This window comes from Geotrypetes seraphini, chromosome 2 (genome assembly GCF_902459505.1).
Source record: "Geotrypetes seraphini chromosome 2, aGeoSer1.1, whole genome shotgun sequence".
Taxonomy (NCBI): domain Eukaryota; kingdom Metazoa; phylum Chordata; class Amphibia; order Gymnophiona; family Dermophiidae; genus Geotrypetes; species Geotrypetes seraphini.
Window position 1 is genome coordinate 31,998,615 of NC_047085.1, and position 16,251 is coordinate 32,014,865.

Below are 16,251 nucleotides of genomic sequence, written 5' to 3' on the forward strand. Positions count from 1 at the left end.
CACCCCTTCACTGCTCCCCTTGTCCAGCAGCAGCCCTTCTCCCTTTGTTTAACCTCCCCCCTGTCAAGCAGCACCTCTTCCCTGCATCCCCTGTCCATCAATACCTGTCCAGTAGCACCTCTTCCCTGCTCCTCCTGCCCAGTAGCTCCCCCTTCTCCTTTCCCTGCTCCGCCTGTCCAGCATCCGCTAGGCTTGGCAACCTCGGAGCTTTTGCTGGTTAATAAGAATGATATAATGCCTCTGTATCGCTCCATGGTGCAACCTCACCTGGAGTATTGTATTCAATTCTGGTTTCCTTATGTCAAGAAGATATAGCGGCATTAGAAAAGGTTCAAAGAAGAATGACCAAGATGATAAAGAGGATGGAACTCCTCTCATATGAGGAAAGACTAAAAAGGTTAGGGCTCTTCATCTTGGAAAAGAGACAGCTGAGGGGAGATATGATTAAGTCTACAAAATTCTGAGTGGAGTAGAACAGGTACAAGTGGATCAATTTTTCACTCCGTCAAAAATTACAAAGACTAGGGGACACTCGATGAAGTTACAGGGAAATACTTTTAAAACTTTTGTAACATTTCACTGATGCATCGAATTATCGAAGTGGGCCAGCCTAGCAAATGCCCCATGACTGCAAGATGAAACCGCAGCTGCTGCGTTTGCTGGTCCGGGGATGAAAAGAGGCGTCCCGGCAGTGGCAGCACAGGAAATCAGCCGGCATTGGAGATCGGGGCAGAAGGCAGGCAGTGCGCATGTGCGGCACGGAAGCACACATCACAGCGGCAGGGATCACGGCATCGTAAGTGCGCATGCGCGCTTAGGGTTTTATTATAGAGGATTAAACGCATATCCGATAGTTGCTGAAATCCAACACTTTTCTGAGCACATGCTCTTCCCCCTTAGACTGACAGCTAGAGCCATATCCAGTTGAGTTCCAAAGCCAAGCAACATAGCTGATCTCCTCCATGACAAGGGAAGTACAGGGAAAGATCATACGCAATTTTTGGTCTGCTCTGCAAAACATGAACAAGTAATAAACAGGCACAAAGGAATCACAAGGCCGGGATGCGTCGCTATCTAACGGATGACCCGACCAACCAGAGGCCACGGATGGAACAAATAAAGGAGCTCGTTATCAGGCCAGGGTTGAACCAAGGGCATCCAGTCCTAGGCTTCCACACTGTGTTCATCGACTTGAAAAAGCGCCTGGTCTTTGAGTTCTCTGCTGAAGCCATCAAGTCCATCTGGGGCTGACCTCAGCACTGTACAATCAAATGGAATGCCTTCTGCAAGGGGGACTATTCTCTCAGGTTCAGGACCTGTTGGCAGAGGAAGTCTGCCTGAACATTGTCAATTCTGGCCACATGAGCCATCGAGAACATAAGAGTTGCCGCAGCTGGGTCCATCGTGCCCATCAGTCCGCTCACGCGGCAGCCCTTTGGTCAAAGACCAGTGCTCTAAATGAGTCCAGCCTCACCTGCGTACGTTCCGGTTTAGCAGGAACTTGTCCAACTTTGTCTTGAATCCCTGGAGGGGAGCGCTTCTTATGCCCCCTTGATGATTTATGTATGTCACTGCTGTGGCATTGTCGCAGAACACTCGCATTGCTTTCCCTTCCAAAAGAGGTTAGAGAGCGAGTAATGCCAGCTGAATTGCCTGGAGTTCCAGACGATTGATCGACCAACGTTTCTGATGAGGAGTACACTGACCCTGAAATGGAGAAGTCCCCACAGTGAGCACCCCAACCCGACAGGCTGGCATTCGTCATAAGAGTCATCCACTCTGAGATCCAAAAAAGCCTGTCCGGCAGAGAGCCTCCTCCTGAAGCAACCAGCTCAAGCTGCTGTGAGCTGGCTTTGTCCAAGGGAGCGGCATCTGAAGGGGATGACGCTGCAGAGACCACAGAGAGAGGAGGGACTCTTGTAAAAGACACATGTGCACTCTGGTCCAGGGGACCATCAACAAGGAGACTGCCATGGACCCAAGATCCTGCAAATAATGCCAGGCCATGGGAGCCAGATAGTCCAGGAGAGCTCTGATCTGCTGTTGAAGTTTCTGTCTACTTGCCTCGGGAAGAAACACACAACCCTGCCAGGTGTCAAAGAGAAGACCCAGATACTTCAAGGACTGGGATGGTGTCAAGTGGCTCTTCCTGAAGTTGACAATCCAACCCAAAGCCTGCAGCAGAGACACCACGGTCTCCACTGAACTTTCACACTCCTAATGAGATGGATCTCAGACCAACTAATCATCTAAGTAAGGATGGACCTGGACTCCCCTGCTGGCAGAGAAAGGCCGCCACAACTACCATCATCTTAGTGAAAGCGTGGGGTGCCGTCACGAGGCCAAAGGTCAGAGCTGCAAACTGGAAATGCTGTTGTGGAACATAGAAACACAGAAACTTGCAATGCTCTGAGTAGATTGGAATATGGAGGTGAGCCTCTGTGAGATCCAAGGACACCAGAAACTCTCCTAAGAAACAGCAGCTATGACTGTGTGCACTGTTCCCATGCAGAAATGAGGAATCTGCAAGAAATGATTGACTGACTTTAGAAACAAAAGTGGCGAAGGGAATGTACACATCAGCCTTCAGAAAAAGATATTCAAACTCTTAAAACACATACATAAATAAATAAATATAGGCCAATTTGGAGGGTCCTTTGTCCTTTTTCATTGGACCCAACACGATCCGTGTTTCGGCTTGAAAACGAAAGCCTTCTTTAGGGGTGTATTAGTAATCTCCAGTAGATGGTGCCAATATGATAAAATTCCCAAAAAAAAAAAGTGCTCTAAGCTTGTGATGTGAACTGGTTCACTTATGGAAATGGATAAACCTGGTCCGGTTTGCTGCTGAGAAATCCACATATAAACAGCCTGAAAAAGGACTAAGGACTCTCCAAATTGGCCTATATTTATATATGTAATTGTTTTAAGAGTTGAGTATGTTAAGCACAGTTGTTCTAAAGGATGATGTGTACATTCCCTTCCCCATTTGCTTTTGTTTCTGTTTTCTTTTTTGTTGTGAAATGACCGACTTTAGACCCAGAATGGGTCTCCAGTCTTCTGATCCTTTCTTTGGCACGTATAAGGAGTATCTGCCGAAGCCCGATTCGTGTTCTGGAATGGGTTCTATCGCTCTGATGTCTGAGAGATGTTGAAGGTTCAGACTCCTTTTCCGGCTAACCTGCCAGAGAGACCAGAAACAAATCCAGAGGCAGGCAGAAGAAGTCCATCTTGTGCCCCCTCCTGAATGATATCCAGCAATATTTATTTATTGATCTGAGGAAATGTGAGTCCACTCCCGAAAAAACAGAAAGTCACCTCCGAGGAAGCCCTGCCTGACCTCTGTCATCATTGGGGCTTTTTAGGAACAGTAGCTGTCTGGGAACCTGAGGCCTGAGGATGCCTGGAATTGGAACTGTTGTAACGAGGGTGGTAGCCCTGGGAATATGGGAGAGTGTGATGTAGTGGTTAAAGCTACAGCCTCAGCATCCTGAAGTTGTGGGTTCAAAACCATGCTGGTCCTTGTGACCCTGGGCAAGTCACTTAATCCCCATTGCCCCAGATACATTAGACAGATTGTGAGCCAACTGGGACAGACAAGGAAAATGCTTGAATACCTGAATAAATTCATGTAAACCGTTCTGTGCTACCCTGGGAGAATGGTATAGAAAATTGAATACATAAATAAATAATCTCTGGGAGGAAGATCCCGTGGATCCCTGATGAAACCTGTGGGAGGAACGAAAATTACTATGGTCCTTCCTGCAGTCCGGCGAGGTTTGTTCACAATGAGAGACTTAGGGCGGCGCTCGGCAACACTGGTCATGAGGTTATCCAGACCTTTACCAAAAAGAAGCTGGCCCTTGAAAGGAAGCCTGCTTAAAAAGAGGCCTTGGAGGCAACATCCTCAGCCCAATGACGGATCCAAAGAATTCGGCATACAGACACTGCATAAGAACTCGAATTAGATCATAAAAGGCGCCCGCCACATAATCCACACCATCCATCACCAGCAGGGGACAGATATGTACCTCCACAAAGAACATTTGCCACTGCAACTTAAGAGTACTGTGAAAATATTTATAAAAGGTTTGAAGACCTTTTTATTTCAGCAGGCCTTTGGAGATGCACAATCATTTTTTTAGAGTTGCCTTTTAAATTTGTGTTATGGCCTGATTTTTTGTAATTTAAAACTATGTATGTCATTTTTAAAAAATTTTATTGCATTTTATATTTACATCAAAGAACAAGCTTTGAAAAAGAAATTAAATTTTTTTTTTACAGTGTGTGAGTTGTATAATTGTGTATTTTTTTGTACTTCTCCTGGAATGGTAGACAGTGGAATAAATATATTTTAATAAATATCCAGAATTTTGAGTTTTCTAACTTGACTCACTGGCTCCCCTTGGATATCTCTTTTTATAAAATTCAATACAGTGGTGCCTCACACAACGAACTTAATTCGTTCCAGGAGCAAGTTTGTTATGCGAAAAGTTCGTTATGTGAAACGCGTTTTCCCATAACAATACATGTTAAAAAAAATAATTCGTTCTGTAGCATAAAATATGCTAAGATGACATAAAAAAAGATAAATTTTTGGTTATTATTTTTATTTAGATACATCTAAAAACATAATTGTTTTTTAAAACAACACACATTTTTAAAATTTAAAGACAGACTAAGTAGAGTCTAATTTTACAGTGAGAGGGCAGAGTCTCAGCGGCAAAAACTGGGACTTAACTGTTCATTTTTTTTTTTTTTTCTACCGTGTTTCCCCGATGATAAGGCAGGGCCATCAAATAAGACAGCCCCCCCTTTTTAGAAAAAAATGTAAAATAAGGCACCCCCCCGCAAATAAGCCACCCACCGATACCTGCGCTTACCCGAATCGGGTGGTACGGTGGGTGACTCCGTGTGGTCCCTGGCACCCCCGACACGATCGGGGCAAGAGGGAGCTCAAGCCCTCTTGCCCCCCCGACTCCCCGACACGATCGGGGCAAGAGGGAGCTCAAGCCCTCTTGCCCCCCCGACTCCCCGACACGATCGGGGCAAAAGGGAGCTCAAGCCCTCTTGCCCCCCCCGACTCCCCGACACGATCGGGGCAAAAGGGAGCCCAAGCCCTCTTGCCCCGCCGATTCCCCAACTCCCCGACAATATCGGGCCAGGAGGGAGCCCAAGTCCTCCTGGCCACGGCGACCCCCTAACCCCACCCTGCACTACATTACGGGCAGGAGGGATCCCAGGCCCTCCTGCCCTCGACGCAAACCCCCCCCCCCCCCAACGACCGCCCCCCCCCCCCAAGAACCTCCGACCGCCCCCCCAGCCGACCCGCGACCCCCCTGGCCGACCCCCACGACACCCCCAACCCCCTTCCCCGTACCTTTCTGTAGTTGGCCGGACAGACGGGAGCCAAACCCGCCTGTCCGGCAGGCAGCCATCGACGGAATGAGGCCGGATTGGCCCATCCGTCCCAAAGCTCCGCCTACTGGTGGGGCCTAAGGCACCTGGGCCAATCAGAATAGGCCCGGGAGCCTTAGGTCCCTCCTGGGGGCAGGGCCTGAGGCACATGGTCGGGTTGTGCCCATGTGCCTCAGGCCCCGCCCCCAGGAGGGACCTAAGGCTCCCGGGCCTATTCTGATTGGCCCAGGCGCCTTAGGCCCCACCAGTAGGCGGAGCTTTGGGACGGATGGGCCAATCCGGCCTCATTCCGTCGTTGGCTGCCTGCCGGACAGGCGGGTTTGGCTCCCGTCTGTCCGGCCAACTACAGAAAGGTACGGGGAAGGGGGTTGGGGGTGTCGTGGGGGTCGGCCAGGGGGGTCGCGGGTCGGCTGGGGGGGCGGTCGGAGGTTCTTGGGGGGGGGCGGTCGTTGGGGGGAGGGGGGGTTTGCGTCGAGGGCAGGAGGGCCTGGGATCCCTCCTGCCCGTAATGTAGTGCAGGGTGGGGTTAGGGGGTCGCCGTGGCCAGGAGGACTTGGGCTCCCTCCTGGCCCGATATTGTGTGGGGAGTTGGGGAATCGGCGGGGCAAGAGGGCTTGGGCTCCTTTTTGCCCCGATCGTGTCGGGGAGTCGGGGGGGGCAAGAGGGAACCAGGCGGAGAGAGGGCAGTTAAGCGCAGTGCCTGCGCGGAAGGATGCAGCTCGGGCGACTTCGTTGTGTGAAACGAAGTTCGTTGTACAGATCAAGACATAAAGTTCGTTGTGCGCAGCGTTCGCTGTGCGAGGCGTCCGTTATGCGAGGCACCACTGTACTTACATGTATAGATTGCAAAATCACCACTTGCATGTGTATATACCAGCATGTACACATTAAAAACTCTGAGAGTTGCTTCCTTTTTTTATTTTATTCTTTGTAAAATTACTGTTTGCACTGTATAATGCTACAAATAAACTTTATTTGCTGCATATTTATATATTTTACAAAAGAATCCAGGTTTTATACCACACCTAATTACTGAAGCAAATTCAGCAGTGAACACATTCAGCAAGCCTTTTATGAAATACTCGGAAAACTATGTAAATCTAGACTTAGACATCTCTTTTACTACCTACATGCAAAAATCTGACTTCAAATTACGGGCCTCTTTTACAAAACCGAGGTAGTGATTCTCCCACAGCAAATGCATTGAAGTTAATTTAGTTCTATGGGCTTTGGTGCATTTGTCATGGGAGAATCGCTACCATGGTTTTGTAAAAGAGGCCCTAAATTTTAAACCCGAAATACAAACAAGAATGCAAAAGTCTACAGCTGTGCATTTAAAATTAGGTATACAGATCAAATGCGACAACTATTAAGGATACAAATAAAATCAACACACAAATGTCTGTCCAGAAAAAAACACATTTTGGTCAATCTTTTGAATCATAAGCAATCCATCTCCAGATTAATTTTAAGTGACAGCACAATCCCCATTAAAGGGACCACATATGAAAATGATTAGTTCTGGAATTGTAATTCTCATTAGGAAGATGCCTTCTTTTGAAGCCAAGAAAGAAAAATTCTTCCTTTAAGGAATATAACAGTTCAAGTTATATTTTAATGCCTTCTTGTCATTATCACTAATAAGACAGATTGCTTAAGAAAGCTGAAATTGGTATATACTGTTCTCCAAAGAATCTACGTAACTAAATATGATGCATTATAATCTGATCCTTTCAGTACATATATATTTTAGTCAGTGAATGTTCTGGGAGACTGGTTTAGTTCCAACAGAGTTAATTATTAAGACATAGCAACCACAACTTGCATTTCCTGTCATTCTAGCACAAACTGGCCTGCTAAGCCACATTCCTACCCTAGAGAGACATTCACAATTGCCCAAATAATTTTAAGGGAATTCTTAAATTCTCCAATTTCTAGATGGTCAACATCAACAATTAGTTCTTTCATCTTAAAACATAAAACATTAGCTGACCATACATAAATTCTGTTGTACCTGTGATTTTGTTAAGACGAGCCCTTTTTGCCTGAAATGAACTGGCTTGATTAATTTTCCTCTTTTGTGCAACTATTGCCTCTGCATGTTTTAAAGCTAATCGCGGAACATCCTTTAAAGGGAGATCTGGCATGGAAAGAATATTTAAAAATAAAAAAAAAGATTTAGATTAATTTATTCAGTTTTTCAATATCACCTTTTGTAAATAAACAACAAAGTTTACAATTACATTATATTACATTACAGATTTCTATTCCGCCATTACCTTTCGGTTCAAAGCGGATTACAAAAAGAGTTATGGAAGAAGGGTTACAACGTTAGATCAGAGAAGGTTTCCAAGAGAGGGAAAAGTAGGATCTGGGGTTAGGGAGGGGATGGTAAGAGGGGGGTTAAGCTTTATCATGGTATTAAGCTTTATTAAGGGATTTCTTGAAGAGTATAGTACAATATCTTTATAAAATAGGCTTAAATCAGACATCATAACCAGCACTTTTATTAGATGCCATGCAATAACAATTACCCTCAATGTTTTATGGATACTGGAATATGAATCATTTCTAATGGAAGATTAGGTTTATACCTTCGATAATCTTCTGTTAGTCCCTGGAGGATTCCATATGGTAGGCATTCAATCCCAACCCGCAGACCGGGTGTTGTAGAAATCCACAACTTTTCTGAGCATATGCTCCACCCCCTTAGCCTGAGAGCTAGTAAACAAATCCAGTTAAGTCCCAAAGCAAAGCAACATACCTGAACAAATCCATGACAAGGGGGTAAGGAGGAGAATCCCCATCAACAGAAGTAATTCATGAACTGCTTTGCTTTGCAAAATATTAACAAGTGATAAACAGGCACAAAAGCAACTCAGAAAAACATTGAGGAACATTGTAGAACTAACCTGCAGTGTGCAGCGAGCACCTCTTGAAAGGCCTTCGATAATGTGCATACTCACAGAAACTCCCCATAGGAACTGGTAACTGTCTGGAAAATCTTCAAGCCTGTAATGAGAGTAACCGAGACAGAAAGGAGCAGGCTACTCCAAACAACTGAGTGAATACAGAGAGGGGAGGTCGTATGGAATTCTCGAGTGACTAACAAAAGAAGATTATCGAAGGTATAAACCTAATCTTCCATTCTGTTATGTCCCTTCCAGATTCCATAAGCTAGGTGACATACCAAAGCCACATTAGCTAGGGAGGGACAGAAGAGCCTGCCTTCAAACCCGAGGTTCCAAAACTGGCATCAGAACGCCACAACCACTCGGTAGAAGTATGAAGAAAGGACCAAGTAGCTGTTCTGTAAATTTCATCAGGATGAATTGCACGAGATTCCGTCCAAGACGCAGTTACACTTTTCATCAAATGTGCTTTAAGAAAAAACGGCGTCTAATTGTCACGGGCGATGTAAGTCATAGAAATGACCATTCGAATCCCCTGTGTAATCGAGGACTTGGATACCGGCTTACCACGGTGAGGCACAACAGTAAGAACAAAAAAGAGATCAGACAGACTGAACTCAATAGTCCTTTCCAAATAATGGAGCAAGACCCTCCAGACATCCAATTTGCGTAAGATCTGATCTTTGCACTCCTAACTTGTTGGATAAAATGCAGGCAATTTAACCTCCTGGTTAACATGGAAAGCCGAGACCATCTTCGGAGAGATTTGGGAGGAAGAAACACAGAGGAAAATACCCGCGTCCGAAATAGAGAGCTGCATGGGAACAGGGACGACGGGAATCCCGTGGGACCCGCGGGTTCCCCCTTTGGGTCATGAGGATCCCGTAGGGATGTCCCCTAGGGTCACGGGGATCTCGTGGGGATGCCCCCTAGGGTCACGGGATTCCTGCGGGGTTGGATGCACTCGAGCCGTGAAGCTTGTCTTCTGTTCCCTATCTGTCCTGCCGCAGCACACAGCCGACCGGAAGTCTTCCACGACGTCAGCGCTGACATCGGGAAGACTTCCGGTTGACTGTGTGCTGCGGCAGAAAGATAGGAAAAATTCAAGGCAGTGGCATACCAAGTGAGGGGGCAGTCCACCCCAGGGCAGCCTTAGGGTGCAGAGCTGGCCAGATCCCCTTACCTTCGTGGCGCTTTCCCCCGCCTGACCGACAACAGAACAGGCCCGGTCTGACAAACCTCCCTGCCCTGTAGCCATGAATCTAAATTACCTTCTTACAGCAGCTGGATTCAGGGCAGGGAGGTTTGTCAGGCCAGGCCTGTTCTGTTGTAGGGTGGGCGGGGAAGCGCCACGAAGGTAAGGGGCAGGGAGGGAGAAAGGGAGGATAGGTGGAGTAGAGAGGAAAAGACGCTTAAGGGAAATGGGTAAAATTGAGGGGCGAGAAGGACGCTGAAAGCACTGGGGAAGACAGAGGGGGGAGAAGGATGAAGAAAGCACATGGGGAAGAAAAAAGGGGTGGAGAAGGACGCTGAAAGGACATGGGGAAGACGGAGGGGAGAAGGACGCTGAAAGGACATGGGGAAGAAGGACACTGAAAGGACATGGGGAAGACAGAGGGGGAGAAGGATACTGAAAGCACATGGAGAAGACAGAGGGAGGAGAAGGATGCTGACAGGACATGGAGAAGATGGGGGAGTAGGATGCTGAAAGGAAATGGGGAAGAGAGAGTGGGGCGAAGACGCTGGCAGGGAAGAAGACAGAGATGCCAGACTTTGGGGGGAGTGGAGGGAAGAAGATGGGTGCCAGACCAATTTGGAAGGGTGGAGAAAGGGAGAGGCACAGTAACAGAGCAAATGGAAGACGAAGAGAGATAGTAGATGGAAGGAATTGAATGAGAACATGAGGAAAGCAGAAACCAGGCAACAAAGGTAGGGAAAAAAATTCTATTTCTTTTTTTTTTGCTTCAGGATAAAGTAGTATATTAGTTGTGTTGATAAAAATTTATAAACATTAGAGGCTCTGGTAGAAACTCGTTTACAAAGTATGTATTCTTCCCAATTTAATATTTCCAAATTAATAAAGTCTCTTTGCTTATTTGTAAATGGATTTCTACCAGAGCCTTTAATTCAGTAGCATAATTAAATGAAATAACTATTTCTGAAGTTTATAGGGACGGGTTGGGACGGAGGGGATTCCTCGCGGGGACGGGTGGGGATGGAGGGATTCCTCACGGGGACGGGTGGGATTTCTGTCCCCGCGCAACTCTCTAGTCCGTAATACGGAGCAAGAGTTCCCTACACGAAAGAACATAAAGCTCTGAAATACACTGTGCTGAGACTATGGCGACCAGAAAAAAACGCCTTGATCGTTAGGTCCAGAAAAGAAGCATCCTTCAGTGGTTCAAAAGGGACCACTCCAAGGCCCTACAAAATGATATGTTAAGATTCCATGAAGTGAAAGGAAGATGCAAGGGAGGACACAGATGAAGTGCTCCCCTCATAAACCTTGTCACATCTGGATGAGTAGTAAATTAACTAGTGTCTCTGTGTGCTCGAAAACACGAAAAGCCTATAATGTGAACTTTCAGGTAAGCCTCTGCCAGACCTTTGTCTAAACCACATGTGTCAAACACAAGACCCGCAGGCTGAATCCGACACACCTGGCCTTTCTATTTGGCCCACGGCAATGCTCCCGAACTTCCCCCTTCTCAGAGCCCAGCGTGTTCTTCCTTCCGCGCCAGTCCTAAGTCATTGTCATGCCGGAAAGTCTGCTGGCTTCGGCAGTGTTGTTCGTGGCTCCCCCTCCTGCCTTCTGTCCACCGCAGTCCACCTGGGCGGAAACAGGAAGTTGCGCATCACTGGAGACAGACCGTGGAAGGCAAAAAGCAGGAGGAGGAACCACGTACAACGCTCCCGAATCACTGAGGCTGGCAGATTCCTCGGCTTGGTGGCGACATCGGACCAGTGCCAGAGGGAAAGACACACCAGGCTTTGAGGAGAGAGGGACCGGCGCTGGAAGGAAAGGCATGTTGGGCTGTAAGGAAAGAGGGACTGGCGTCGGAGGGAAAGGAAAGCTGGGCGGTGAGGAGAGAGGGCTAGGCGCAGGAGGGAAAGGCAAGCCGGGCGGTGAGGAGAGAGGGATAGGCGCAGGAGGGAAAGGCAAGCTGGGCTGTGAGGAGAGCGAGATGAAAGGAGAGAGGTTGGACCTGGGGTAGTATGGAAGAAGAGGGAAGATACTTGAAGGAAGAGCCATTGAGAAGAGAAACGGAGAAATGGTGGACCTGGGGGGAGGGAGGCAAGCAGGCAGGCAGACAGGGGGGAGAGATGGGATGGTGGGCAGTTGGGAAGAGAAAGGGAGAGAAGTTGGATCAGGAGATGGAAGAGAGGAGAAATATTAGGCCTGGGGGTGGAAGGGAGAGAGATGCAGCATCTCTTTTTTTCCCCCTTCCATCTCATTGTTCAGCATCAAGGGGGGATGGAAGAACAACAGAAAAGAGAGGGAGCAAAATGTTGGACTGAGAGAGGAGGAGAGATAGAAGGAAATAGGAGGCTGGGAAAGGAGTGAGATGGAAAATGGGAGAGCTACAGAATAAGAGAAAATGGTAGCTGAAAATTTGAGGATGAGAAAGAGGGCAAGATTTGAGTGGACAGAGGCAGAAAAGAAAAAAGGAGAAAACTTGAAAGGGAAAAATCAATATGCTGGAGACCAGGACTGAAGCAAGAGAGAAGAGGAGAAATAAAATAGACAGCAGACACTGGAAAGAGAATTAGAAGATAGACAAAATCAGAAAGAGAAACTGGGACTAAAAGCAAAATGACCAGACAACAAAGGGTAGAAAAAATAATTTTATTTTCTATTTTGTGATTACAATATGTCAAATTTGAAATGTGTATCCTGCCAGAGCTGCGTTAGACAGCAAGCGTGAACTAGGACCTAAAAGAGAGGAAAAGTCTTTTTTATTTATTTTGTAGCCGGCATGGGGTTGGAGAGGTTGTATCCCTATACTTCTACTAAGACTAACCCCCTCCTTTGCTGGCGCGTAGCGTGGGTTTTGGCAGCAGCGATTTATCCAACGCTCACAGAAGTCCTGTGATCATTGGTGCCACCACCAGTGCTGGCGCCCACGCTGTGCGTCAGCAAAGGAGGGGGTAAGTATCTTAATAAAAAATCCGGCCCACGACTTAGCTTGTGTTTTAGATTTCGGCCCCTTATGTGATTTGAGTTTGACACACCTGGTCTAAAACCTCTTGAAGGAAAACCAAGACCACCAAAATGGGAGCCTGATCCCTAGCACACCACTGAGGTAAAGCTTTTAGGCTTTGGGCATAAGAAGGCATAGCAGAAGGTTCCTTTGAGTGCAAGAGAGCCGAGATAAATACCTCCGAATAACCACACTTCATCAAGGCTGAGCTCTCAAGTGTCATGCTGTAAGACCAAAATGCTGTGGGTTCACCATGGGCACTGGTACCTGACAGAGAAGATATCAATGAAGAGGGAGCTAGAGTTTCTCATTCTGCTTTAGACGTACGAGATCAGCATACCACAGGCGGTGAGGTTAATCCGGAGCTACTAGAAACACCAGGCTGGGATGCATCGCTATCAAGCGGATGACCCGAGCCAACAAGACTGTCTGGGGCTAATCTCAGCTCTTGAAGATCAGACAAAATGCCTCCTGCAAGAGAAACCATGCTCTTGAGTCCAGGAACCTTTGACCGAGGAAGCCTGTCTGAAAACTGTCTACTCCAGCCCTATGGGCTGCCGAGAAAGACAGAAGATGTGCTTCTGCCCAGTGGAATGCTGACAATCTTTCTGTCCCAAGAAAGAGAGAGCACTACCGCTTCCTCGCGATGTACATAATGCCACCACTGTGGTGTCAAAGAAACTTGTACCATTAGTCATTTCTGAAGGGACCGGAGAGCGAGTAGCGCCATCCAAATTTCCCAAAGCTCCAGATAATCAGTCAGCCAATGTTGCGGACCAGGAGTCCATTGCACCTGAATAGAGTGAGCCCCGCAGTGAGCTTGCAATCCAACAGGTTGGTATCCATCCTAAGAGTCATCCACTCGGAAATCCGAAGAAGCCCGCCTGGCCGCGAACCTTCCCCTGAAACCACCAGCCCAAGTTGCTGCTAGCTGGCTCTGACCAGGGGAGCAGCATCTGCAGAGATCATCCAAAATAGGAGGGGTTCCCATCAAGGGTACATGGGTGCTATAGCCCAGGGGATTGCCTCCAAGGAGATTGCCCAAGACCCCCAGAACCTGCAGATAAAACCAGGCCAAGAGAGCTGGACGGTCCAGGAGAAGTCTGATCTGTTGATAAAGGTTCAGTCTACTTGCCTTGAGAAGAAATACATGACTCTGCTTGGAGATGAAGAGAAGCCCCAGAAATTCCAGGGACTAAGAATGTTATAATGCCCCTGTATCGCTCCATGGTGCGACCTCATCTGGAGTATTGCGCTCAATTCTGGTCTCCTTACCTCAAGAAAGATATAGTGGCACTAGAAAAGGTTCAAAGAAGAGCGACCAAGGTATGAGGAAAGACTAAAACAGTTAGGACTCTTCAGCTTGGAAAAGAGACGGCTGAAGGGAGATATGATTGATGTCTACAAAATTCTGAGTGGAGTAGAACAAGTACAAGATTTTTCACTCCGTCAAAAATTACAAAGACTAGGGGGACACTCGATGAAGTTACAGGGAAATACTTTTAAAATGATTAGGAGGAAATTTTTTTCACTCAGAGAATTATTAAGCTCTGGAACACGTTGCCAGAGGATGTAGTAAGAGCTGATAGCGTAGTTGGTTTTAAGAAAGGTTTGGACAAGTTCCTGGAGGAAAAGTCCATAGTCTGTAATTGAGAAAGATATGGGGAAAAGCCACTGCTTGCCCTGTATCGGTAGCATGGAATGTTGCTACTTCTTGGGTTTTGGCCAGGTACTAGTGACCTGGATTGGCCACCGTGAGAATGGGCTACTAGGCTTGATGGACCATTGGTCTGACCCAGTAAGGCTATTCTTATGTTCTTATGACTGGGAGGATGTCAAGCGTCTCTTCCTGAACTTGTCAATGCCTGCAGCCGAGACACTACCGTCGCACCTACATACACCCAACAAGACGAAGCCCAGATGTCCCAGGAAGGGGACTGCGGCCCCCTGTTGGTGGAAAACCACTGCAACTACCATCACTTTGACGAAAGTACGGTAGCCACCACGAGGTCAAGGGGCAGAGTTGCAAACTGGAAATGTTGTTGCAGATTGAAAAATGGAGGTAAGTCTCTGTGAGATCCAAGGACATTAGAAACTCCCCTAGAGAGACAGCAGCTATCACCGCGTACTCTGTTATTCATTTGGAAAAAGGAAATTTGCAAGAAGCGGGTGACCGAATTTAGATCCAAAATAGGTCTCCAATCCGCCGAGCCTTTCTGGTACGAGGAAGTATAGGGAATATCCGCCTAAGCCCCATTCGTGTTCTGGAACAGGATCTAGCATCCCGATGACTAAGAGGCATTGCAGAGTATAGCAGACCCTGAACTCTGTTGCCATTGACCTTCCGGAATCCCGAGAACAAACTGGAGGCAGGCAAAGGAGGACAAACAAGTGCCCGATAAAATTTGAGTCCACGCCTGACAAAACTGAGAAGACAGCCTTCGAGATGAGGAAGCCATGTCCAATCTTTTTTTTTTTTTTTTTTGAGACGCAGCCACTGCACAGGAACCTAAGGGTGCCTGGAATTGGAAACTTTGTAGCGTGGGCAAAACCGGTGTATTCCTGACAACACCTGCAGGAGGAACAAAGAGTACTATGACCCTCTCCAGATGTACACAGGGAGCGACTTAGGGCTGCGCTCGGCAACACCTGTGTAGAAGTAATTCAGACCTATCCTAACAAGAAGCTAGCCCTTGAAAAGACATCTGCTGAAAAGTGATCCTTGAGGCAGCGTCCTCATCCAAAGGTGGATCCAAAGAGTCCAGCGCTCAGACACTATACTAAGAACTCAAATGAGATCATAAAGGGTGCCCGGCACCAAAGCCACACCAACCACCACCAGCGGAGGACAAGCAAGCACCTACAGAGAGGACACATTGCGCAGGCAGCACATGCCATAAAAGAAGTGTCCACGCCACTCGGCTGCCTGAGAATGCTGTTAGAAAAGAATGTTTTGTAACATAACATCCACCCTGCGATCCTGAGAGTCATTAAATCTCACTCCCCCATCACTAGGGAGGGCTGAGCGCTGGAGAACCTGCGCCACCGCAGAATCTACCTCAGGCTGCTCAAACCTGCTGAAAATCAGGATCCAGGTGTTAAAGCGTAGATATAGCTTTAGCAGTTCGGAAAAAGCTTTCCAAGGATCATATTGTTCTGAAACCAAACTAAGGAACTGTGGACTGAATAAAAGAAAAAAAAGCACAGGAGAACGATCCAGGACCGAAGCCGAAGTTCCCAAAGGAAATAATAGAGGTACATACAGTTCTGTAGTGCCTTTGCCTGTCAGCGTTTTAAAAAACAGCTGAATGGAGAAAATGGACTTTCTGCCTTAGAAACAGCTCCAAATGCCCACAATGGAAGATTTTCTGTCAGCCAGCCAGATACAGACTACAACCTCCACCCCTATGGATACTCTGCCACGCGATTGGGGCGGGAAAGGCAGCCTGCGCCTTTAAATCCAGATGGGTTTCCTTCCAGATGCACACAGCCTTCGCTAGAAACATGTGACATGGTCACCGGCCAGCAGACTTCCACAGAAAGGGACCCTGGGTACTTCAAGAAGGTGGCACATAGCAGGCTGGCTCCACAGATCCACCAGAGCTTCTCTGTGAAGCTGCAGTCCAGCACCACAGGACTGCATCCTTTTCTCTGACAGGGAATCACCAGGGAGGGGTCTCAAGGCATTGAAGCCACCAAGAAATTAACTTTAATTATAA

The 16,251-nt window shown here is 47.4% G+C and overlaps 1 protein-coding gene across 3 annotated transcripts in view; it reads right to left on the bottom strand.

Annotated features, from left to right (window-relative positions):
• Positions 1-16,251, bottom strand: part of PHF20L1 (PHD finger protein 20 like 1) — a 306,054-nt gene that overhangs the window by 162,664 nt on the left and 127,139 nt on the right. For all 3 annotated transcript variants that reach the window (XM_033931888.1, XM_033931889.1, XM_033931890.1), the window contains one exon: positions 7,433-7,558. In XM_033931888.1, coding sequence (XP_033787779.1) covers positions 7,433-7,558 — 126 coding nt within the window. The remainder of the gene's footprint in view (positions 1-7,432; positions 7,559-16,251) is intronic.